Below are 25,976 nucleotides of genomic sequence, written 5' to 3' on the forward strand. Positions count from 1 at the left end.
TCTGGTTCTTCCTCCGGCGTTCTCGTCCAGCATCTCCTCCACGGCGTCTTCTATCATCTTCTCCTCGGGCCGCTCCGCACCCATGGCATGGGGGGAGGCTCCCGCTCTTCTCTTCATCTTCTTCTTCATCCTCTTCTCTTCTTCCTTCTTCTGGTCTTCTCTTCTTCATTTTCTTCTCCGGGCCGCTCCGAACCCATGCTGGCATGGAGGGAGGCTCCCGCTGTGTGACGGCGTCTCCTCATCTGACGGTTCTTAAATAATGGGGGCGGGGCCACCCGGTGACCCCTCCCCCCTCTGACGCACGGTGACTTGACAGGACTTCCCTGTGATGTCACGGGGAATGCCAAAGGGAAGTCCCGTCATGTCCCGTGCATCAGAGGGGGCGGGGTCACTGGGTGGCCCCGCCCCCCGTTATTTAAGGACCGTCAGATGTGGAGACACCGTCACACAGTGGGAGCCTCCCTCCAAGCCAGCATGGATGCATAGCGGCCCAGAGAAGAAAATGAAGAAGAGAAGAAGAGAAGCAGGAAGAAGAGAAGAGGATGAAGAAGAAGATGAAGAAAAGAGCGGGAGCCTCCCTCCATGCCATGGGTGTGGAGCGGCCCGAGGAGAAGAAGATAGAAGATGCCGCGGAGGAGATGCTGGACGAAAACGCCGGAGTAAGAACCAGAAGAGCCAGAAGAACCAGAAGAAGAAGATGAAGGAAGATAGAAGAAAGAAGAAGCATTTAAATAAAGGAATTGTCAAAAACTGTCTCTTGTCATTTTTAACATTTTTGACAGTTTTTTAGTGAAATGGTAGGGGTAAGTACCCCCTTACCATTTCACACAGGGGGGGGCCGGGATCTGGGGGTCCCCTTGTTAAAGGGGGCTTCCAGATTCCGATAAGCCCCCCCCCGTAGACCCCCACAACCACCGGTCAGGGTTGTGGGGATGAGGCCCTTGTCCTCATCAACATGGGGACAAGGTGTTTTGGGGGGCTACCCCAAAGCACCCTCCCAAAGTTGAGGGCATGTGGCCTGGTATGGTTAAGGAGGGGGGGCACACTCTCGTCCCCCCCTCTTTTCCTGCGGCCTGCCAGGTTGTGTGCTCAGATAAGGGTCTGGTATGGATTTTTGGGGGGACCCCACGCCGTTTTTTGGTTTTTTTTGGCGCGGGGTTCCCCTTAAAATCCATACCAGACCTGAAGGGTCTGGTATGGAATTTAGGGGGACTCCCACGTCATTTTTTTTTAATTTTAGTTCGGGGTTCCCCTGTGGGGAATTCCCATGCCATTTTTATCAATGAACTTCTATGTGTATTGTCGGCAATGCAATGGTAGTTTTAAATGGGTTTTTTTCCTTCGAAATGTCATTTTGCTGTCAGACTGTTCTAAACACGGGAAACATGCGCCTCTTTACAGGCATACTATAGACACCCCCCAGGTACAAAATTTAAAGGGATATTACACTTTTATTGTTTGACTTTAAGCATTATTAAAATCACTGCTCCTGAAAAAACTTCCGTTTTTAAAACTTTTTTTGCATTGATCCATGTCCCCTGGGGCAGGACCCAGGTCCCCAAACACTTTTTATGACAATAACTTGCATATAAGCCTTTAAAATGAGCACTTTTGATTTCTCCCATAGACTTTTAAAGGGTGTTCTGCGGCATTCGAATTTGCCGCGAACACCCCAAATTGTTTGCTGTTCGGCAAACTTGCGAACAGCCAATGTTCGAGTCGAACATGAGTTCGACTCGAACTCGAAGCTCATCCCTATTACAAAACATAATGTTGATTCTTGTGTGCTCTTTCTGAGTGAGTCGTTCACAGACTGGACTTGACTAGCTGCTGCCTGCCTCACACACAGACATCATACAAAAGAAAATCTTGAGTACTCTGTGATTTATTCAGAAACTTGAAGTCTTGGTGGCTCACAGCTAATCATGTTCTAGCTAATTTTACAAATCATGAGCTGAGGCTGCTGTTTTTTTCTCCCTCTACTCATCCTAAAAGGGGAGGATCTTTGACAATGAATTGAATCAGATTCACTTTCATGATTTGATTCATTCAAACTCTGTAGTGAGTTGATTCACTGATTTGATTCAGTAATTCAGTAGCCAAGCCTACAGGACAGTGTGTGGGATGGAGGTGTCTCAGCACAGGAGGGGACACATCAGTTCAGCGTTTTTACTATTCCTGGCTTGTATAGAATTGTGCACTGTAGCCAAAGCCGTCTTTAATTTTGATTGGCCCTGGGAAAACATTTTCTTGGGGCTCCCCCCCTCCATTCTGAGACATACAAAAAATAGCAGGTAGATTTAAAATCAGTTGACAGTTGCAGCAGATCACGCAGCGATTGCAATTGTTTGCCAGAGGTTACAGCCTATCCTTACTGCTCACTGGCTGGTTTCTAGAGGTTATAACACATAATTTCTGCTTGCTGATTGGTTGCTAGAGGTTAATGTACATTATTAGCGCTCACTAATTGATTGCTAGGGGTTACAGCACATCATTACCACTTACTGATTGGTTGCTAGAGATTAAAGCAGATCACTACTGTTCGCTGATTGGTTGCTACAGGTTAATGCACATCATTACCTCTTACTGAGCAGTGGAGCAATCCCAAATAATTGAGCAAGTAAAGGGGCACATTAATACACATACTACAGGAGAGTGTCAGAGAGTGCAGACATACTACAGGAGAGGTTCAGAGACTGCGGACATACTGCAGGAGACAATCAGAGACTGCTGACATACTGCAGGAGACAATCAGAGACTGCGGACATACTGCAGGAGATTACCAGAGACTGCAGACATACTGTAGGTAGACAATCAGAGACTGCGGACATACTGCAGGGGACAATTAGAGACTGCGGACATACTGCAGGAGACAATCAGAGACTGCGGACATACTGCAGGAGATTACCAGAGACTGCGGACATACTGCAGGAGATTACCATAGACTGCAGACATACTGCAGGAGATTACCAGAGACTGCGGACATACTGCAGGAGATTACCATAGACTGCGGACATACTGCAGGAGATTACCAGGAACTGCGGACATAATGCAGGAGATTACCAGGAACTGCGGACATACTGCAGGAGATTACCAGGAACTGCGGACATACTGCAGGAGATTACCAGAGACTGCAGACATACTGCAGGAGATTACTAGAGACTGCGGACATACTGCAGGAGATTACTAGAGACTGCGGACATACTGCAGGAGATCACGGGAGACTGCGGACATACTGCAGGAGATTACCAGGAAATGCAGACATACTGCAGGAGATTACCAGAGACTGCGGACATACTGCAGGAGATTACTAGAGACTGCAGACACACTGCAGGAGAATATCAGAGACTACAGACATACTGCAGACACACTGCAGGAGAATATCAGAGACTACAGACATACTGCAGGAGATTACTAGAGACTGCGGACATACTGCAGGAGATTACTAGAGACTGCGGACATACTGCAGGAGATTACTAGAGACTACCGACATACTGCAGGAGATTACTAGAGACTACAGACATACTGCAGGAGATTACTAGAGACTGCGGACATACTCCAGGAGAATACCAGAGACTGTGGACATACTGCAGGAGATTACCAGAGACTGCGGTCATACTGCAGGAGATTACCAGAGACTGCGGACATACTGCAGAAGATTACTAGAGACTGCAGACATACTGCAGGAGATTACCAGAGACTGCGGACATACTGCAGGAGGTTACCAGGAACTGCGGACATACTGCAGGAGATTACCAGAGACTGCGGATATACTGCAGGAGATTACCAGAGACTGCGGACATACTGCAGGAGATTACTAGAGACTGCAGGAGATTACTAGAGACTGCGGACATACTGCAGGAGATTACTAGAGATTACAGACATGCTGCAGGAGATTACTAGAGACTGCAGACATACTGCAGGAGACAATCAGAGACTGCAGACATTATACAGGTGATGGTCAGAGAACTTTCAGCAATGCACAGCTTTACAGTTAAATAATGCCCCGTACACACGATCGGATTTTCAGATGGAAAATGTCCGATCGGAGCGTGTTGTCGGAAACTCCGACCGTGTGTGGGCTCCATCAGACATTTTCCATCGGATTTTCCGACACACAAAGTTGGAGAGCAGGAGATAAAATTTTCTGACAACAAAATCCGTTGTCGGAAATTCCAATCGTGTGTACACAAATCCAACGGACAAAGTGCCACGCATGCTCAGAATAAATAAAGAGATGAAAGCTATTGGCCACTGCCCCGTTTATAGTCCCGACGTACGTGTTTTACGTCACCGCGTTTAAAACGATCGGATTTTCCGACAACTTTGTGCGACCGTGTGTAGACAAAACAAGTTTGAGCCAACATCCGTCTGAAAAAATCCTAGGATTTTTTTGTCGGAATGTCCGAACAAAGTCCGACCGTGTGTACGCCCTATAACACAGCTCAGGGTTTAAGCAGTCAGGTGTTTTATGGGTGTAAGGACATACCTGGCCAGCCAAACTCACTACATACATTTAGGTCTGTGGGCGGGGCTTTCACACTCTGCTCTCACTACAACAGCTGGGAGCTCCACTGACGCTTTGTTGGGGGGTCCACATCACCCATGAATTGGAGCCCTGATGACAGCTTTGCAGAGTGCACAGAGGACACGGGAGGATGCTCTGTTCCGAGTATACAGGCTGCACGTAAGCAAGGTCAGAGCGTCAGTGGAGCTCCCGGCCCCGCCCCCTCTCAGCTGGCTAGCACGGGAATACATCCTCCCGTGTACTCTCTGCGCTCTACAAAGCTGTCATCGGGGCCCCAATTCACGGGTAATGCGGGCGCCCCAACAAAGATTGGGCCCAGGGCAAGTGCCCCGTTTGCAAATGTTATCGTGTGACCATCACATTCAATATCTCTTAATAAAATAGTATTATTATTATTATATTGTTGCAATCCTATGCGGTTAAATTGTATCCGAATATTGCAATCCTATGTGATAACTCTAGTGACAAACTGTGTATATGTACATAACTCTATATAAAGTGAATCCACATTGCTTTTCTATGCGATTATAAACTGCAGTCCTATGCGATAATTCTAGTGACAAACTCAGTACATGTACATAGCTCTAAAGTGCATCCACATTGGATAACCAATTTTATTGTGCTGAATATTATACAAATAAATCATGCATTAATGTGCCTTTCATGGACCGTAACATAAAAAGTCCATCCCTGTTTAATCAATTGTTCTATTACTTATTACAGATGATAAAACAAAAAGTGCTTGTGTCCACTCCTGTGCTCCCCTTTGGTGTATGCGCTCACCTTAGCGCATGTGACCTCACACCTCAGCTTGGTCAAAACACACTTTTAAACCACCTCTGGGTTTACTGTCTGTATTCAGATCCTTGGCTGGTTGCTTGCACATATATCCATATAAAAAACAGAGGAAACTAGATAGTGTATTACCGTTTTCATATATTTATTAAAAGATAACATGGAAAAGATTTGAGATAGAATATATTGGTGTGCAGGGACTGCCATCATTCTAAATACTAGAGGAGATGTATGCAACAAAGTGCATATGGGGGACGCCCCTTTGGATTTTAAAGGCAGCAGAAGAGTAAGAAAAGTAGATGATGGTAAAAGGCAAAAACAATGCCAACTTTATTATTGTACAAATATGGATAAAAGTGTCTAAGAGACAGGGCAAACATAAACAAAAAGTATTCAATATCTTTACAAATACTTGAATGTAAACCATACAGAGCATTAGTTAATAACATCACCCGGTGCCATGGACCCCAAGAGACCAACCCAGTCAGAGTGGGTATAGTGGGGGTAGGTGGCTAGAAAATATATCCCGACATGTTTCGGAGAAGACCGTAGTCAAACTTGTATATTCCTTCTTCAGGGGAATTATTTTACATACAGGCGGGTGAAAAATGTTTCTTGTCTCTGGAACATAAGTGTATACATAAATGAATAACATAGCAAGAAAAGACTATAAAATGGTCTATTCACAGGCCATTATTTATGGAGAGTAGGCAAAATCACAGTACTTACATGGTTAAGCTCATGTCATAAATAAGAATCAGATAAAGGAATCATATGCTGGCTGTGGGGGTCCACAGGTGGCAAAGGAGGGGAACCCGTGGTGACACACAGAGCCGCAGGGGCACTTTCACAAGGGACGCCAATCCTCCCTGTAGCAAACAATGTCACCATTAGGGGGAAAGATTGCACATGGGGAAAGGCAAGGAGGTGTATATAAGAGCTATAAAGTATGTGGTAGCTAGCCATATGGAATACCAGGTCCCTGCAGAGCAAGGTTCCTACCTTAGTTGTAAACCAAAGCCGTCTGTTGCTGACAGTCCGGTGTCCGCCTGGAGAATGGCAAAGGACATCCAGGTGAGAGCAATGGAGTACCTATATATAGGGGCAAAGAGCCAAATTAGTATGAATAATCGTATTGTTCACAGCTGTGTTCAAACAGCTGGTGGGAGGGTGTGTCATGGGCGGCCAATCTGGATGCAGACAAAGAGGTCATCCCTGCCGCCGCATCGACACATGCGGCGTACGTGGATGTACCTCAAGGGGCGTACCTCAGGCGTGGAGGCGCGCAGCACAACCACGCCCACAAGAGGCGTGATGGTATCACGCGCCGGCGCGCCACCGGCGGGAGGGCTTCACCAGTCATCATGGAGACGACGGTGAGAGCGTAAGAACGCTCCACTTTGCGCCACCAGTCAGAGACGGGGGGAGGAGATCCCCAACCGACTCAGGCTGCACAAAGGAAGCCCGCCCGCCGGGTGTCTACTAGACACACCGAAACAAGCTTGTAACGACAACACCACTAGAATCATTACCACCTACACCATACAGCACCGACAATTAAAGCGAATCCTAAATAGGTATTGGCACTTGCTGAAAATGGATCCATTACTGTCTCCTTTTGTCACAGACACGCCATCTGTGACCTATAGGAGAGCTCCGTCTGTCGGTGACCGAATAGTCCAAAGTGAGTAAAAATCACATAGAGGAGACACTTGTAAAACCTTAGGTACCTTTTCATGCGGTGGATGCCCCTACTGTCAGTATATGGACCGATGTAGAGACATCCACCTGCCTAATGGATGGCCATTCCACCCAAAACACTTTATTAACTGTAAGACCCCGGGTGTAGTGTACTTACTTACTTGCGAATGTGGACGCTATTACATTGGAAAGACCATCAATCCTCTATGGAAGAGAATATACCAACATGTCTCAACAATTTCCAAACGTGATCCCGATGTAACCATTGGCCGACATATGGCCCTTGCACATCCCACTTCGATCCCCAAAATTTATTTTTTGGGACTTGATCGTATACACTTCAATTCTAGGGGTGGAGACTTTAATAAAAACCTTCTGCAATGCGAACTCAGATGGATCCATAGTTTATGAGCCACCATGCCACCAGGACTAAATGAGGCCTTTAACTTCAGACCTTTTCTCACAGGCTTTTCCCCTGGGGTCTGCAAACTTAATATGTGAATAATTGGTCTTCTTTCTAAATACTATTAACTTTGGTATATCTCTTGAATTATTTTCAACATATGTTATGGACATTCCTTGATATACACTGTTGATAACAATTTCTTTCTTTTTGTCATCCTTATTGTTGTTTGTATTTGTATTCCATTCATTATTCATTATAATTTTTTCCTTTTTATTTTGTATATTTTATATTTATTTTCATTTTTACTTTTCATTATGTATTATTGTTGTGTTTTTCTTTGTTTCATATCCTGGTTGTCTTCTTCCACCTATCCACTACATGGCGGGGTTGGGCCCCCCTGGTTTTCCATGATGCCGCTTGTGCTCTGACACCCGGCGGGCGGGCTTCCTTTGTGCAGCCTGAGTCAGTTGGGGATCTCCTCTCCTGTCTCTGACTGGCGGCGCAAAGTGGAGCGTTCTTACGCTCTCACCGTCGTCTCCATGACGACTGGTGAAGCCCTCCCGCCGGTGGCGCACCGGCATGTGACGCCATCATGCCTCTTGTGGGCGTGGTTGCGCCGCGCGCCTCCATGCCTGAGGTACGCCCCTTGAGGTACATCCACGTACGCCACATGTGTCGATGCGGCGGCAGGGATAACCTCTTTGTCTGCATCCGGCAACAGATGGCTTTGGTTTACAACTAAGGTAGGAACCTTGCTCTGCAGGGACCTGGTATTTCATATGGCTAGCTACCACATACTTTATAGCTCTGATATACACCTCCTTGCCTTTCCCCATGTGCAATCTTTCCCCCTAATGGTGACATTGTTTGCTACAGGGAGGATTGGGCGTCCCTTGTGAAAGTGCCCCTGCGGCTCTGTGTGTCACCGCGGGTTCCCCTCCTTTGCCACCGGTGGACCCCCACAGCCAGCATATGATTCCTTTATCTGATTCTTATTTATGACATGAGCTTAACCATGTAAGTACTGTGATTTTGCCTACTCTCCATAAATAATGGCCTGTGAATAGACCATTTTATAGTCTTTTCTTGCTATGTTATTCATTTATGTATACACTTATGTTCCAGAGACAAGAAACATTTTTCACCCACCTGTATGTAAAATAATTCCCCTGAAGAAGGAATATACAAGTTTGACTACGGTCTTCTCCGAAACATGTCGGGATATATTTTCTAGCCACCTACCCCCACTATACCCACTCTGACTGGGTTGGTCTCTTGGGGTCGATGGCACCGGGTGATGTTATTAACTAATGCTCTGTATGGTTTACATTCAAGTATTTGTAAAGATATTGAATACTTTTTGTTTATGTTTGCCCTGTCTCTTAGACACTTTTATCCATATTTGTACAATAATAAAGTTGGCATTGTTTTTGCCTTTTACCATTATCTACTTTTCTTACTCTTCTGCTGCCTTTAAAATCCAAAGGGGCATCCCCCATATGCACTTTGTTGCATACATCTCCTCTAGTATTATTTAGGATGATGGCAGTCCCTGCACACCAGTATATTCTATCTCAAATCTTTTCCATGTTATGTTTTAATAAATATATGAAAACGGTAATACACTATCTAGTTTTCTCTGTTTTTATATGGATATATGTGCAAGCAACCAGCCAAGGATCTGAATACAGACAGTAAACCCAGAGGTGGTTTAAAAGCGTGTTTTGACCAAGCTTAGGTGCGAGGTCACACGCGGTAAGGTGAGCGCATACACCAAAGGGGAACACAGGAGTGGACACGAGCACTTGTTGTTTTATCATCTGTAATAAGTAATAGAAGAATTGATTAAACAGGGATGGACTTTTTATGTTACGGTCCATGAAAGGCACATTAATGCATGATTTATTTGTATAATATTCAGCACAATAAAATTGGTTATCCAATGTGGATGCACTTTAGAGCTATGTACATGTACTGAGTTTGTCACTAGAATTATCGCATAGGACTGCAGTTTACAATCGCATAGAAAAGCAATGTGGATTCACTTTATATAGAGTTATGTACATATACACAGTTTGTCACTAGAGTTATCACATAGGATTGCAATATTCGGATACAATTTAACCGCATAGGATTGCAACAATATAATAATAATAATAATAATACTATTTTATTAAGAGATATTGAATGTGATGGTCACACGATAACATTTGGATAGCGCAGCATTTTATTAGAAATAATTAGTAGTAGTTAGGAGACTGGACATGGTGTTCCAGATAAAGGGGGAGGAGTAATGTGGTCACATGGTTTACAGTCCATAAAAAAGACATTATTAGAAATCCTATCTATACTGTTAAAAAAAATACAAATTCTGATCTTAAAGTGAGGATTTGTTTGAAAATGGGAACAAGAGCAAATCTGCCAAAGAGAAAAGGAGAGAACAAAGATAATGGTCAGGAGTGCAGTGTATGTGTACTGTGTTTATCTCTGACAATGGAGGTACACTTTGGATAATTAGTATCAATTATTATTTTGGGATAATTAGTGTCAATCATTATTTTGGGATAATTAGTGTCAATCATTATTTTGGGATAATTAGTGTCAATCATTATATTTTATTACATTGTGGTCTGAAAACACAAAGTCCTGTTACCTGTCTGTGTGATCTCATCCAGAACCGACAATAAATTAGGATGAGGATGATCTTTCTTCAGCGCATAGAGACATTCCCAGAGTCCAATCACAGCTTCTCTTCCCTGATCCCGAATATCTTGTAACAAGGTGTGAGAGAAGATGTGAGAGAAGGAAGACGGGTCTTTTTCCATTGATCGGTATTTCTGGAAAATATAACTTATTATTGTTTCATATCTGCTGTTAAAATGTAACTTCATTTTTTTGGATAAATACATAAAGTGATTCTGGGTGCTTTGAACACTTCATTCAGAAAAGAACATCTTATTACAAGAAAGTTATACTGGGTACCACTGACACATGTCTGAACACTTCCAGGCCTTTGTGTGCTCTTGCATTTCTCCCATTACAATTGGACGCAATAGAACTCTACCAGAGCTGCAAGTGTTCCGTCAGATATGGTGACCCGTCAGATTTAGTAATGGAAGTGACATTTTGTCGCGGCCATCTTGCTAAACCCCGCACTCCTCCATAGTAAGAGTACAGTGAGAAGGTGGCAAGCTTATATAGCTTATAAGCTTGTAACTTAAAAAAGCTTATAGCTTTTCAGCTTATATAGTCAAATTAAGTATTTTGAAGTCCGTCTGAATGTTTACATATTGAATTTTAAAAGCAGCAGTGAGCCTGGTGATCTCACATGTTTGCTAATATGATAGAAGACCTCTGATTAGAAAAATCAACATCAAAACAGTCTGATGGATTTCAAAATACTCAATTTGACTAAGCTGAGTTTACTGGTAAAAATAAGTGTAAAATGCAAGACTCCGGAGGGTGTAACAAGATGTCCGCTTGCCGTTTTCTCACTGTATCCTTACTGTGGACGAGTGTGGGGTGTACCAAGATGGTGGCGAAGGAACGTCACTCCTGTTACAAAATCTGATGGGTCGCCATAGCTGACGGAACACAGGCAAGAGAGACAACAGATCAGATTGATAACATTTACTACAGAGGGTGATAATGGGATTAAAAACATATATTTAAAACAAATCCCACCCGGCCAATAGAAAAATGATGGCCACAGCGGGGATCAGCTGTCCTGACTAGGTGTGATATGATGCCCAGCAGGATATGCCGCTCGTGCGTGACCTCGGGGGTGTGCAGCACAGCGATCGGTGGTGCGGTGTGTCGGTTTGACACACTGCTTCACCGATCTAGGTAAAGAGCCTATGAGGTAGGCTCTTTACCACATGATCAGTTGTGCCCGATCAAAGCTGATCACATGGTAACCAGGAAGTGCTGTTTATTCGCTTTCTTCTATTTGCGTTGACAGGTGTGAGTAGACGAGAGCCGATCAGCGGCTCTCCTGACAGGGGGGTCTACGATGATAACCAGCGCATTGATTATCAGTGCAGACCAATCAGTGATGTCCACCAGTAATGCCTGCCAGTAATGCCAATCAGGGATGTTAATCAGTTCCCATCAGTAATGCCAGTCAGTGCCTCCTCATCAGTGCTGCCTATCAGTGCCATCTATCAGTGCCGCTAAACAGTACCGCCCATCATTGCTGCCCATCATTGCTGCCCATCAGTGCCCATCATTGCTGCTCATCAGTTCCCAGTCAGTCACCTATCAGAGCCCATCAGTGCTACATATCAGTGCTGCCTATTCGTGCCCATCAGTGCTGTGTATTAGTGCCTCCTCATCAGCGCTACCTCATCTGTGCCGCCTCATAAATTTTCATCATTGCTGTCTCATCAGTGCCAATCAGTGAAGGAGAAAACTTATTTATTTACAAAATTTTATAAAAAAAAAACAAAGAAAAACATTTTATTTTTTCAATATTTTTTTATTTGTAGCGCAAAAAATAAAACTGCCAGTGGTGATCAAATACCACCAAAAGAAAGCTCTGTGTGGGGAAAAAAAGATAAAAATTTGTATGGTTAGTGTTGAATGACAGTGCAATCGTCATTCAAAGTGTGAGAGAGCTGAAAGCTGAAAATTGGCCTGGGCAGGAAGGGGGTGAAAGTGCCCAATATTGAAGTGGTTAAAGAATGTTATTTCAACATTTCCTATTTCTGATATGTGCCTGCTGTACCAGGTAATTGTGTTAAACAGTATCTCATTCTTTTTATTGCTTTCTTTGTGTGGAATACTTTGTGATCCTGCCAGTCCCCCTGTTTACTATTTCAAACTGACCACTCTAGGCATTAGAGCACATTTTCCCAGCTTTGTTCTAGCTGTGCTGGAAGAACAGCCTGCCTGTCCTCCAATGGTCAAGACTTGTGCTGATTCCCCCTCATAGCAGTTTACTCGGAAGATCAGTGTCCTGATGTTTCTCCACCCCCACCTCCTTAAAGCGGAGTTCCCATCCTGCTCCATCCACCCCTCCGATCCCATCCTGCTCCATCCAACCCCGATCCCATCCCAGCTACATCCATTCCCCCAGATCCTTTCCCAGCTGAATCCATCCCACCAATCCCATCCTGGCTCCATCCATCCCCCCCCATTCCATCCTGGCTCCATCCACCTCACCCCAATCCCTGGTTCCATCCACCCCCCCATACCATCCCAGCTTCATCCATCCCCTCAATCCCATCCTGCTCCATCCACCCCCGATCCCATCCCAGCTCCATCCATCCCCCCAGATCCTTTCCCAGCTGAATCCATCCCACCAATCCCATCCCAGCTCCATCCACCCCACTCCAATCCCATCCCAGCTCCATCAATTCCCCCCCGATCCCAGCTCCATCCATCCCCCCATACCATCCCAGCTTCATCCATCCCCCGATCCCATCTCGGCTCCATCCATCCCCCAATTCCATCCCGATGCACTAGCCTACTAAGTGTGTAGGGGCACACCATGTGATACCAACCCTAGTGATGCCACTGATCCCTCCAACACAGGGCGGATGATGCAGAGGACAGGCAGAGAAGGAATAATATACGGGTAGTGGGTTTCCCTGAGGGATCAGAGGGGGCTACACCTGTTACTTTTGCTGAGCAGTTCTTCAAGCAGTTACTTTTCCAGCAAGATCTACCCCCATCTATGTAGTGGAAAGAGCGCACAGGGTCCCCACAGGTATCCGTTCCCCTGGTGCTTTCCCAAGGCCCTTCCTGGTTAGTTTCTTGAACTAAAGGGATCGCAACATGATTCTAGCACATTCCAGGAAGCATCAGGATCTGCGTTTTGAGAACACCCGAGTGATGTTGCTCCCTGATTTTTCGGCTGAAACCCAGAGAAAACGCCGCTCATTTAACGAAGTTCGTAAATGGCTCAGAGTAAGGGAGATACAATATAGTATGCTTTACCCTAGCAAGCTAAAAATCCAATACAAAGGGGCTGTGAAGTTCTTTAAAGTGGAGTTCCACCCAAAAGTGGAACTTCCACTAATCAGATCCCCCCCCCCTCCGGTGACACAGTTGGCACCTTTCAGGGGGGAGGGGGGTACAGATACCTGTATATTACAGGTATCTGTACCCACTTCCGGCATAAATAGCCGCAGAATCTGCGGTTATTTACGCCACTTCCTGCTCCCTCCCGCTGCCTGCTGGGAAACACACACGGGTCCCAGAGGCAGCAGGGAGCATCCGTATTGCGTGGCGCGACTCGCGCATGCGCAGTAGGGAACCGGGAAGTGAAGCCGCACGGCTTCACTTCCTGATTCCCTTACCGAAGATGGAGGCGGCAGCACCGGAGGACGGAGAGACGCTTCGGCCTCGGGTGCCGACATCGCGGGCGCCCTGGACAGGTAAGTGTCCATGTTTTAAAAGTCAGCAGCTGCAGTATTTGTAGCTGCTGACTTTTAAAATTTTTTCTTTCGGCGGCGCTCCGCTTTAAATAACTCAGTGGAGGCGAATGATTGGCTGGATAAAGAACTACAAGTAGTTGCTGCTATGTTACTTGTTCCCTCTTTTTGTTGGATTGCACCAGACTGCGTATCATTTACAAATGCACACTATTGCACCCATGGTGCCCTGTTAAATATACTCTATTTCCTTCTGGTTAAATGTTAAAGTCTGCACTGATTTTATTATGGGAACATTCCTCATCGTACCACTAGATGGAGCCAACTTCCTTGTATAGTTCTTCCCCTTTTTTTCTACTGCACTTTTTTGGTCTGTATTACTCCATAATCGTGGGAAAGGTAAGGAAATCCATTATGACCTGCCATATGTATGCAGGCTACCTGTATATCGTGAAGCAGCAGTGGATGTGTGGATTACCTGTTGGAGCCGCGGGAATGACTGGAGAATGAGCTGCAATATTAGTGCTGATCACATTCACCTTTCTACTCTAATCTAGGCCAATGAGATTGCAGTTGCTATAAGTGATCACTGAGGCAATTGAGGGTAAAATTGTAACTACTCCATTCCCTCCTATTCACACATGGCTGACTATGCTGTCCTGCATACTGGGAACATAACATCACGCACCACTGGAGGGTGCCATAGTCCCAATATTGTTTCCTACTTTCTTGTCATTACACCTTACTTTGTTCCTTTTGCTCCACGATCCTATCAAATGGAGTGTCCAGAGGAGCTGCAGAATCACCAATGGAGCTGCCAAACTTTTGTTTGCTTCCGATGGACCTCACCATTGTTTTTTTGGGACTAAACTACATACTGGAGGTTTTTGTTTTCGTTTTTTTACTTGGGTATCTGATATAATAGAGGGGGCAATTTTGTTTGTCACAGTTCCCCAATGTGCCTTAGCTTTTGATACCATTCCACAATGGATTGACTCTGCGTTTTTTTGTGGTCACTACATAGCCATAGATCTGTTGTTATTATCTTGCTGGGATGCATTAATGGGTTATAGCAGTCATGGCTGATAAGGTTACATTTCTGTTCTGGAATATCAGGGGCTTGCATAACAAATACAAAAGGGCTTTTATTTTCCAAAATTTAAAACAGACCAAGCTGCATATCATTTTTCTGCAGGAGACTCACCTGGATGGCAATCATATCCTAGCTTTGCGTAGTCCATGGATCCAGAGAGCCCTGCACTCGACTTATTCAACATTTGCTAGGGGTGTCTCCATTCTAATTACCAAGGCTACCCTGTGCACAATCTACCGGGTGATCTCGGACCCAGGGGGGTTGATATATGGCGGTGGTTCTGGATGTTTGTAATTGCAAATTATTATTGGTAAATGTTTATTTTCCTCCTCCCTTTCAGGTCCAGATACTTTATGATCTACTGGCTAAAGTGGCCCAATTTTCTAACCTACCTATTGTTTTGATGGGTGATTTTAATGCTGTGTTAGACGCGGCATTGGACACTTCCAATCCGAACAAAATGGGTAACTCTGATTTGGTCAACTGAGCAAATGTAACGGGGCTATCAGAATTATGGAGTTGGAAGCATCCAGCAGTCAGGTGCTTCTCCCATGTATCCACAGCCCATAGATCCTCGGCAAGGATAGATCTAGCTTTTGGCAGTGGGCTTTTGTTGCCATTCCTGACCGAAATAGAATATTTCGCGGGGGGGTTTATCTGACCATAACTCTCTTTCTATTACCCTGACCTTTCCAAAGGGGGCAAAAGGGGAGGATGTCACCCAGCTGATTACAAAATGAGCAGGTGTCTGCCCAACTAGAGGAATCGATTACATCATACTGGACTTCTAATGCTGAATCAGCAGGTCCACCTATATTGTCGGATGCATTCAAGGCTGTGGCTAGGGGAGAATTTATCTCTGCATTTAAGACAGCCCATGTAAACAACAATGAGGGATTTCAAACTCTACAGACTAGGGAGAGGGAGTGTGCAGAAGCCCACGTGGGTTGGCCCATGTGGGTTAGCCCACAAGGACCTCATTCGAGTCTCTGTTTGAGGAAAGCGTCTTCTGTTCCTACATTTTACGGACCTGGCGCATTCAGAAGCACAGCAGAGGGCTCACACAATATTTGCCAAAGGGGATAAAAATGGGAAATTATTAGCTATGTTAGTTGCTGACTATCACCCAATCACACATATTCCAGTCATCAGAAATAGGGGAGTGACTTGGTCTCTGAGCCACAGACCATATTGAAGGAATTTATTGACTTCTTCTCAGCTCTATACTCCCCTATAGCACCTTATGATGTGTCTGCTCTAGATACCTTATTGGAAGGCCTATCACTCCCAATGTTGTCAGAGGAAGATAGAAATGCTTTAGATGCCAAAATTATCACTAAGGAGATTGAAACAGCAATTTTTGCTTTCCCCCCATAAAGCCCCTGGACCTGATGGCTGATTTTTATAAGTCATATGTTACACAGTTAGCCCCCAGACTTGGATTACTCCTGGAATATTGCCTTGCAAATGACACTCTGCCGGGTTCCATGCTGGATGCATATATGATCCTTTTATTAACATTTTAACTAAAGTATTAGCGACCAGGATAGCAAAGGTTATTTCCTCTATAATTAATATACAGTCGTATGCAAAAGTTTAGGAACCCCTTACAATTTCCATGATTGTCATTTATAAATAAATGGGTGTTTGGATTAGCAATTTTACTTTGATCTATCAAATAACTGAAGGACACAGAAATATTTCAATAGTGAAATGAGGTTTTTTGGATTAACAAAAAATGTGCAATATGCATCAAAACGAAATTAGACAGGTGCATAAATTTGGGCACCCCAACAGAAAAATCACATCAATATTTAGTAGAGCCTCCTTTAGCAGAAATAACAGCCTCTAGATGCTTCCTATAGCCTGTAATGAGTGTCTGGATTCTGAATGAGTATATTTTGGACCATTTCTCCTTACAAAACATCTCCAGTTCAATTAGGTTTGATGGTTTCTGAGCATTGACAGCCCTCTTCAAATCACCCCACAGATGTTCAATGATATTCAGGTCTGGGGACTGGGATGGCCATTCCAGAACATTGTACTTGTTCCTCTGCCATAAATGTCGGAGTAGATTTTGAGCAGTGTTTTGGGTCGTTGTCTTGTTGAAATATCCAGCCCCGGTGTAACTTCAACTTTGTGACCGATTCCTCATAATTATTTTCAAGAATCTGCTGATATTGAGCGGAATCCATGCGAACCTCAACTTTAACCAGATTCCCAGTACCGGCACTGGCCACACAGCCCCACAGCATGATGGAACCTCCACCAAATTTTACTGTGGGTAGCAAGTGTTTTTCTTGGAATGCTGTGTTCTTTTGCCACCATGCATAACGCCCCTTGTTATGACCAAATAACTCAATCTTTGTTTCATCAGTCCACGGCACCTTATTCCAAAATGAAGCTGGCTTGTCCAAATGTGCGTTTGCATACCTCAAGCGACTCCGTTTGTGGCGTGTGTGCAGAAAAGGCTTCTTTCATATCACTCTCCTATACAGCTTCTCCCTGTGCAAAGTGCGCTGAATTGTTGAAGGATGCACAGTGACACCATCTGCAGCAAGTTGATGTCGTAGGTCTTTGAAAGTGGTCCGTGGGCTGTTTTTGACCGTTCTCACCATCCTTCGGCTTTGCCTCTTCAATAATTTATGTGGCCTGCCACTTCTGGCCTTAACAAGAACTGTGCCTGTGGTCTTCCATTTCCTCACTATGTTCCTCACAGTGGACACTGACAGCTTATATCTCTGCGATACATTTTTGTAGCCTTCCCCTAAACCTTAAAGTGGAACAATCTTTGTTTTCAGGTCATTTGAGAGTTGTTTCGAGCCCTCATGTTGCCACTCTTCAGAGGAGAGTCAAAGAGAACAACAACTTGCAATTGGCCACCTTAAATACCTTTTCTCATGATTGGATGCACCTGTCTATGAAGTTCAAGGCTTAATGAGCTCACCAAACCAATTGTGTGTTCCAATTAATTAGTGCTAAGTAGTTACAGGTATTCAAATCAACAAAATTACAAGGATGCCCAAATTTATGCACCTGTCTAATTTCATTTTGATGCATATTGCGCATTTTCTGTTAATCCAATAAACCTCATTTCACTACTGAAATATTACTGTGTCCTTCAGTTATTTGATAGATCAAAATGAAATTGCTGATCCAAACACCCAAATATTTATAAATGACTATCATGGAAATTGTCAGGGGTTCCTAAACTTTTGCATACGACTGTATCTCTTCCACGTTCCTTAGCCAAATCACAGTGGTCGGGGGGTTTTGTTGGGGAAACACAAAAGAGAGAGAGGCGCCTCTGGGTGTAGACTTTAATAAACAGTTTATTGAATAATCTTGTATCAATCACACTCACATTTGGAAGATTATAAAAAGGCATATATATGTTGAGTATCCATCAAGGGAGGTATCATCAGGTCGGTCAGAAACCTTGTCTACTGGCTGCTCTGCCTGCGTGTGGAGGGATATTGCTTGAGATGTAAAAGCCGGCTGCAATACCGATAAAAATCCAAAACGAGGCTCGGAGCGCAGATGGAAGATGGCCAAGGAAAAATGACATCACTGGCAAGCGACGCGTTATCCGGGCGTACGGGCTGCGATGACGTGACAGCCGCGCCCCTTCATCAGGCTATGGATGGATGCAACTGGAGGCAATAAGAAGGGAAAAGAGGAGGAGTGAGCGAATTGAGCAGTACCGTGATTGGTCCGAATGGAACTAGATGACAAACAGGGGGAGTGGCCGCAATAGTACTAAAGGAAAGGGAAATGATGTGTGGCAAAAAGTGTCAGCAAGGGGGGTATAAGCAATAAATACATAATATAGCAATGAATGGTCAGCAGCGGTTATTAGCAGATCGTGGATGAAGGAATAATAAAGAAATAATATGGATGTGTATATGAATAGGTATAGGAACCCGGGGGAGGGAGGGGGGAAAAAGTATAATAATGAGGGATTACTGAGAAATAATATGAAATAGAATACCCTAGCTAAAGAGGGGGGAGGGGGAGGGGGGGGGGAGAAGGGAGCCTAAACTAAATGAGATAAAACAAAAAAAAAAAAAAAAGGGGGAAGAGAGAAAAAAGAAAATAATAATAATAATAAATGAAAAATAATAATAATAATAATTGAAAAATAATAAAATAAAAGAAAAATAATAATAAAAGTAAATGAATAAAAATAAAAGTAATAATAATAATAATACAATAAAATAAAATAGATTTATTTTATTTTATTATTATTATTACTTTTATTTTTATTCATTTACTTTTACTATTATTTTTCTTTTATTTTATTATTTTTCAATTATTATTATTATTATTTTTCATTTATTATTATTATTTATTATTATTTTCTTTTTTCTCTCTTCCCCTTTTTTTTTTTTTTTTTTTGTTTTATCTCATTTAGTTTAGGCTCCCTTCTTCCCCCCTCCCCCCTCTTTAGCTAGGGTATTCTATTTCATATTATTTCTCAGTAATCCCTCATTATTATACTTTTTTCCCTCCCTCCCTCCCCCGGGTTCCTATACCTATTCATATACACATCCATATTATTTCTTTATTATTCCTTCATCCACGATCTGCTAATAACCGCTGCTGACCATTCATTGCTATATTATGTATTTATTGCTTATACCCCCCTTGCTGACACTTTTTGCCACACATCGTTTCCCTTTCCTTTAGTACTATTGCGGCCACTCCCCCTTCCTGTTTGTCATCTAGTTCCATTCGGACCAATCACGGTACTGCTCAATTCGCTCACTCCTCCTCTTTTTCCTTCTTATTGCCTCCAGTTGCATCCATCCATAGCCTGATGAAGGGGCGCGGCTGTCACGTCATCGCAGCCCGTACGCCCGGATAACGCGTCGCTTGCCAGTGATGTCATTTTTCCTTGCCCATCTTCCATCTGCGCTCCGAGCCTCGTTTTGGATTTTTATCGGTATTGCAGCCGGCTTTAACATCTCAAGCAATATCCCTCCACACGCAGGCAGAGCAGCCAGTAGACAAGGTTTCTGACTGACCTGATGATACCTCCCTTGATGGATACTCAACATATATATGCCTTTTTATGATCTTCCAAACGTGAGTGTGATTGATACAAGATTATTCAATAAACTGTTTTTTAAAGTCTACACCCAGAGGCGCCTCTCTCTCTTTTGTGTTTCTCCTCAGGATTTGGAACCCAGTTTCAGTTCCCATTGAAGGCAGCCCTACATGTGGACTCTCTGTCCTGGTTTGGACTTTCCTGTATATACGTGTTTTTTTGTTATACATATATATACATTTATCATCATGACCGTCTTGTGCCATTGTTTTGGAATATTTTATTACCTGAGATGGTTTTTATAATAATAATTTTTATAGGTTTTATGTTTACAGTAATTGACTTGTTCCTTTTATTTAACGTATGGAATAAGGGTTGTTTTACAGCTCTTTTTCAGTTTTTGCACCTACACTTGCATATGGGGGTTTTATTGCTTCCAGAACAAGGGAATGCATGACTTAGCGGCATTTAATAAGTGTTGCAGAATGGATTTTCTATAGACTCTAGTGGATATTGTTGATATGCGTAATATTAAAAACACCGCTTCATTTGGGATTGGATAATTTGTAAATTTTTGGGAGGTAGTTCAGACAGTAGACATGTGCACACTGAAATATTTTGTTTCGGAATTTCGTTTTCTTCCGAAAAATACATTTATTTAGTTACTCCCGAAATTCATTTTTATTTATTTCGGTTTTTGTTAAAAATTGCATTCGTCCGAAAAGCCAAATTAGGGTCGAATCTGTCATTGAAGGCTAATGGTGTCTGTCGAATGTGGCAGAAATACTATCTGGCTGGCCAGATGGTTTTTGCCCATCGATGGCTGCTAGCGGACGATGGGAACACTGTTCTAGAAGCAGCCCATCTGGGGTCTTATGAAAGCCTGAGAATGCTCTTTATAGCAGAATTAAATCGGACCTCCCACTCACTTTAACAATGAGGGACACTATTAAAGCCTGGGAATCTGCGGTTGAACTCGCATGCCCAAGTTACCAGGGAGTCTCCACCTCTGCCCCATTGTGGATGAACCCTACACTTTCCCATTTCTATAACATACCAGACCCTATGGTCTGGGCGATCAAAGGAATAAAACCACTAAAGGTTATAATAAAGTCCAAAAATGCAGTGCTTATTTAAATAAAAGTTCATTAATTGAAGATGTAAAATGTGTGATAGTAAGAAGAGCCTTTCACCTTTTCCAGTGTGTGAAGAAAGAAGCACACAACACCCAGGTGTGTCAACTCTGCTTACCAGATGACAATTAAAGGTGAGCATCATATCATTTTTCCATGGAAATATAGGTGTCACTCTTCAATGGATACAATGAATCCTCCCAAGAATTAATCAAAATAGCCAGCATTTTAAAACAGCTTCTCAGGAACAGGAGCAGTGGAACTTCAAGCATCAGCAATACAGCAATTACACATGACATGCAAGGCAAGAGCAAGGCAACAAAAAATAGTGAAGCCCGTGGGGTGAAAAGGCACAAATTTATTGTAGTACACTTATGCCACGTACACACGACCGAACTTTATGGCATACTTGGTCTGGTGAACCTGAGTCCGTTGGACAATTCGATCGTGTGTGGGCTCCAGCGGACTTTTTTTCTCAAAAGTTTGACGGACCTAGAAATGAAACATGTTTCAAATCTGTCCGACGGACTCGAGTCGGGTCGAAAAGTCCGCTCATCTGTATGCTAGTCCAACGGACAAAAACTGACGCTAGAGCAGCTATTGGCTACTGGCTATGAACTTCCTTGTTTTAGTCCGGCCGTACGTCATCACGTACGAATCCATCAGACTTTGGTTGATCGTGTGTGGGCAAGTCCGTTCATTCGTAAAGTCCGTCAAAGTCCGCAGGACAAGAGGTTGCAAATAGCCATCCACATATTTCCCAATGTGTGATGTGATAGAGTCCAACCCACTAATGATCAGTCTTCTGGGTGGATTCACAGGGTCTTTATGTACTTTTGGTAAAAAAATACATAACAGGTTTCTTAGGGGCCAAAGGTATTAAGTAGGCTTTCTCTTTTTATTAAGGAGTTTATTATCAAAACCTTGATTGATAATTTTCTTAAGTTCATTAGTGTATTTATAAATAGGATCATGATTGAGTGGGACATATGTAACAGTATCAGAAAGAATGTTATTCATTTCTGTGATGTAGGCAGTTTTGTCAAGCACCACTATTCCTCCCCTCTTGTCGGCTGGACGAATAATAATATTGTTTCTCTTTTTGAGGGAGTCTAAACCATCGCGGAATTGAAGACTTTTACGACCCTTTTTCACTTTCAGTTTGTCAATATCCATCAGAACCAACTCTTTAAATACTGAAATCGAAGGGGCCACAAACCCAGGCGGGTTGAAAAGTGAAGCATTGGTCAACCCTGAATGTCTAATTCCCTCATTATTATCATTAATGGGCATACTAGGCTGGGATAAAAAATGTCTTTTAATGTTAACCTTCCTAATACATTTTTGCACATCAATAAATGTTCCAAACTTGCTCAGAGGGTTATCTGGAGCAAACTTAAGACTATGTGAAAGAATAAATTTTTTGTTGTCAGTGAGGATACTATTACTCAAATTAAAAATACCAGCATCAATTACACTCTGTGTCTTTTTCGGTTGGTTCCTCCGCCCCCCTCTGGTCCCTCTCTTGGATCCCCATTTTTTTTGTTTATTAAGGGAGCTTCCCTCAGGCCCAGGCCCACATCCAAAACCCAATGCTTCAGTATCCCATCTGCGCGATAGGGATGATAATGCCAATAAAACAATTATAAATATAAAAGATCCTCCACGCCAAAGTGAAATAAATTAAAATATAATAAAAGTGTTAGGCTGCTCCCCTCGAAAAAGTGGAAAACCACTCCTAAATTGAAAATACGTGCACAGAAAGGGGCGCTCATTTAGTGCATTATATAATGGTGTACAAATAAAAATATAAAGATATACCAATGTGCAATCTTTAAATTTCACCTTTGAAAATACAAATCATTCCCAGTAAGATCTTTGTAATAGGAGACTAAATAATAATATATATCAAAGAATGCAAAAAAAGTAAAAAAAATAATCCCGATAATCAAGAAAATTAAAATGTGCCTACTCGGCACTGGGGCTGCTGGCTTGTCTCGACCGACAAATAGCTGGATGAGCTGGACCTGTACTGCACCCGCGTCTTCCTCTCGGAATGGCATGCGTTCCACCATCTACAGCCAAAAACTTGGAACCCGGAAGTGTGGTAGGTGTAACAGGTCCAGCTCATCCAGCTATATGTCGGTCGAGACAAGCCAGCAGCCCCAGTTTTAATTTTCTTGATTATCTTTGCATATCCTGCCCCACCATTCTGAGGAAGAGGTTCCTGCACATCTCCAGCCATATCCATATGTGAGCAGGCATTATCCTGCCAAAGCGGTACTTGACTTTCTTTTTAACTAAAGAAGTCAAATACATCTGGTAAGCAGCCTTTACATCTGCTCACGTTGGGTGATTTGCTACTGATTTGGTGAAGGAGAGCCACTATCAAGCACGAATTTAGCAACACATATTTCATTTGCTTTAGTTGAACTAAGCACTTATTATTGGGACCATTTTTTTCACTTTTTTTGCATTCTTTAATATTTATTATTATTTAGTCTCCTATTACAAAGGTTGTACTGGGAATGTTTTGTATTTTCAAAGGTGAAATTTAAAGATTGCACATTGGTATATCTTTATATTTTTATTTGTACACCATAATATAATGCACTAAATGAGTGCCCCCTTTCTGTGCACGTATTTTCAATGCCAATAAAACACCTAATGAAGTTGGAGGAGGGTTGGTTTTAAAAAACCAGCACAACTGAAACACCCTCAGGTTAAAACAGATTTTCATAATAATCATGTGGGACAACAACACGGTGGACATACTAATTATCCCCCCGTGGTCTTACCCTAATAATGTTCCATTGTACAATCTATGGCTCTTTGGCTGGGAGCCATGATGACAATTATAATAGATATGATTATGATAATCATTACATTGTTCAGCATCCATCTGCTCCTTCTCCTAGAAATTCATATCCTGGCTACAGACAGTTGGGGTTGGATAGTCCAGGGTATCATCCTCCCAGGAGGGTTCAATATCATAATGAGGGCCCCCCTTCCCATTTTGCACCCTCCACATCATCTTTTTTTCCCTTAATAAACAAAAAAGACGGGATCCAAGAGAGGGACCAGAGGGGGGCGGAGGAATCGACCCAAAAAGACACAAAGTGTAATTGATGCTGGTATATTTCATTTGAGTAATAGTATCCTCACTGACAACAAAAAATTTGTTCTTTCACATGGTCTTAAGTTTGCTCCACCCTCTGAGCAAGTTTGGAATGTTTATTGATGTGCAAAAATTTATTAGGAAGGTTAACTTTAAAGACAATTTTTATACCAGCCTAGTTTGCCCATTAGTGATAATAATGAGGGAATTAGACATTCAGGGTTGGCCAATTCTTCGCTTTTCAACCCGCCTGAGTTTGTTGCCCCTTCAGTTACAGTATTTAAAGAGTTGGTTCTGATGGATATTGACAAACTGAAAGTGAAAAAGGGTCGTAACAGTTTTTGATTCCACAATGGTTTAGACTCCCTCAAAAAGAGAAATATTATTATTCGTCCAACTGACAAGGATGGAGGAATAGTCGTGCTTGACAAAACTGCCTACATCACAGAAATGAATAACATTCTTTCTGATACTGTTACATATGTCCCACTCAATCATTATCCTATTTATAAATACACTAATGAACTTAAGAAAATTATCAATCAAGGTTTTGATAATAAACTCCTTATTAAAAAAGAGAAAGCCTACTTAATACCTTTCGCCCCTAAGAAACCTGTTATGTATTTTTTACCAAAAGTACATAAAGACCCTGTGAATCCACCCGGAAGACTGATCATTAGTGGGTTGGACTCTATCACATCACACATCGAGAAATATTGCAACCTCTTGTCGCCGAAGCTCCTTCCTACATCAAGGATTCTTTTCAAGTGATTCAATTACTTGATGATTTTGAGGTGACGGATGGTTTAATTATGGCCACAGCAGATCTGGCCTCCCTTTATACCATCATCTCGCACTCTGATGGTTTAAGCACTGTCAATATGTTCTTACAAAGAGATGTCAGCCTGTTACATTCCCAAAGGAGTTTCATTCTGGATCTGCTGCGATTTGCCATATCACACAACTATTTTTGGTTCAGTGGGACACATTATCTCCAGAGCCGTGGTGTTGCCATGGGTGCTAAGTTCGCACCAAGCATGGCAAACCTATTCATGGCCAAATGGGAGAAGGATGTCGTCTATACCAATAGAAGACCAAAGTTGGGTGATGGACGAGTGTGTGTGAGTGAGTGCCCCTCCCCCCCTCCATGTTCCCGGGCTAATCACACAGGCAGTCATCCAGCCGTCAGCTGAGGAGCGGTATGTGTGAGAGATTGCTCTGTTCCAGCCTCTCCCTGCACTAAACACGCGCTGACGTATTTCTGACAAGCGGATAGGCAGTCAGCTGAAGCGGGGGAGAGAGGTGAGAGGCGAGCGGCTGATTCCCACGGCGGCTCCCCTCCCCCCTACTCGAGTAAGCCCTGCACTCCTAACAATAGCAGCACACCAGATGATGGTTACCCGCAGACAAGCCGCGCTGCAGCCAACAGTGGGAAGAGGAAGGAGCTCAATGGACGGCATCAGAGCTTACCTGTCCCCCCGTGCCCCTGAGCAAGCAGGAAGATCGGATACAAGGAAGCGGAGAAGTGCGAACGCCACTGGCGGAGCAGACAAAGCAGAGCGGGAGTCCTGGATAAAGAAAGCGAGTATCCAGATGACAGGAGATAAGGTCGCTGCACACGGTAAGAGATCGCCTACAGCAGGGAGGGGGAGGAAGACCCCAGAGCAAAGTCCCCCCGGTGGTGGTGGGAGCCCCAGGAGGAAAGGGGAAGTAGCAGGGGCTAAGGATAAGGGACAAACCGACCCTGGTATTGGATACCCATCTATGGACAATGA

General features: G+C 43.4%; 1 protein-coding gene across 2 annotated transcripts in view; it reads right to left on the reverse strand.

Annotated features, from left to right (window-relative positions):
* LOC141117774 (NACHT, LRR and PYD domains-containing protein 3-like) overlaps positions 1–25,976 on the reverse strand; it is a 445,237-nt gene that overhangs the window by 282,558 nt on the left and 136,703 nt on the right. For both annotated transcript variants that reach the window (XM_073610805.1, XM_073610806.1), the window contains exon 4: positions 10,084–10,267. In XM_073610805.1, the coding sequence (XP_073466906.1) occupies positions 10,084–10,267 (184 nt within the window). The remainder of the gene's footprint in view (positions 1–10,083; positions 10,268–25,976) is intronic.

The sequence above is a fragment of the Aquarana catesbeiana genome, linkage group LG13 (assembly GCF_042186555.1).
Source record: "Aquarana catesbeiana isolate 2022-GZ linkage group LG13, ASM4218655v1, whole genome shotgun sequence".
Classification (NCBI taxonomy): Eukaryota; Metazoa; Chordata; class Amphibia; order Anura; family Ranidae; genus Aquarana; species Aquarana catesbeiana.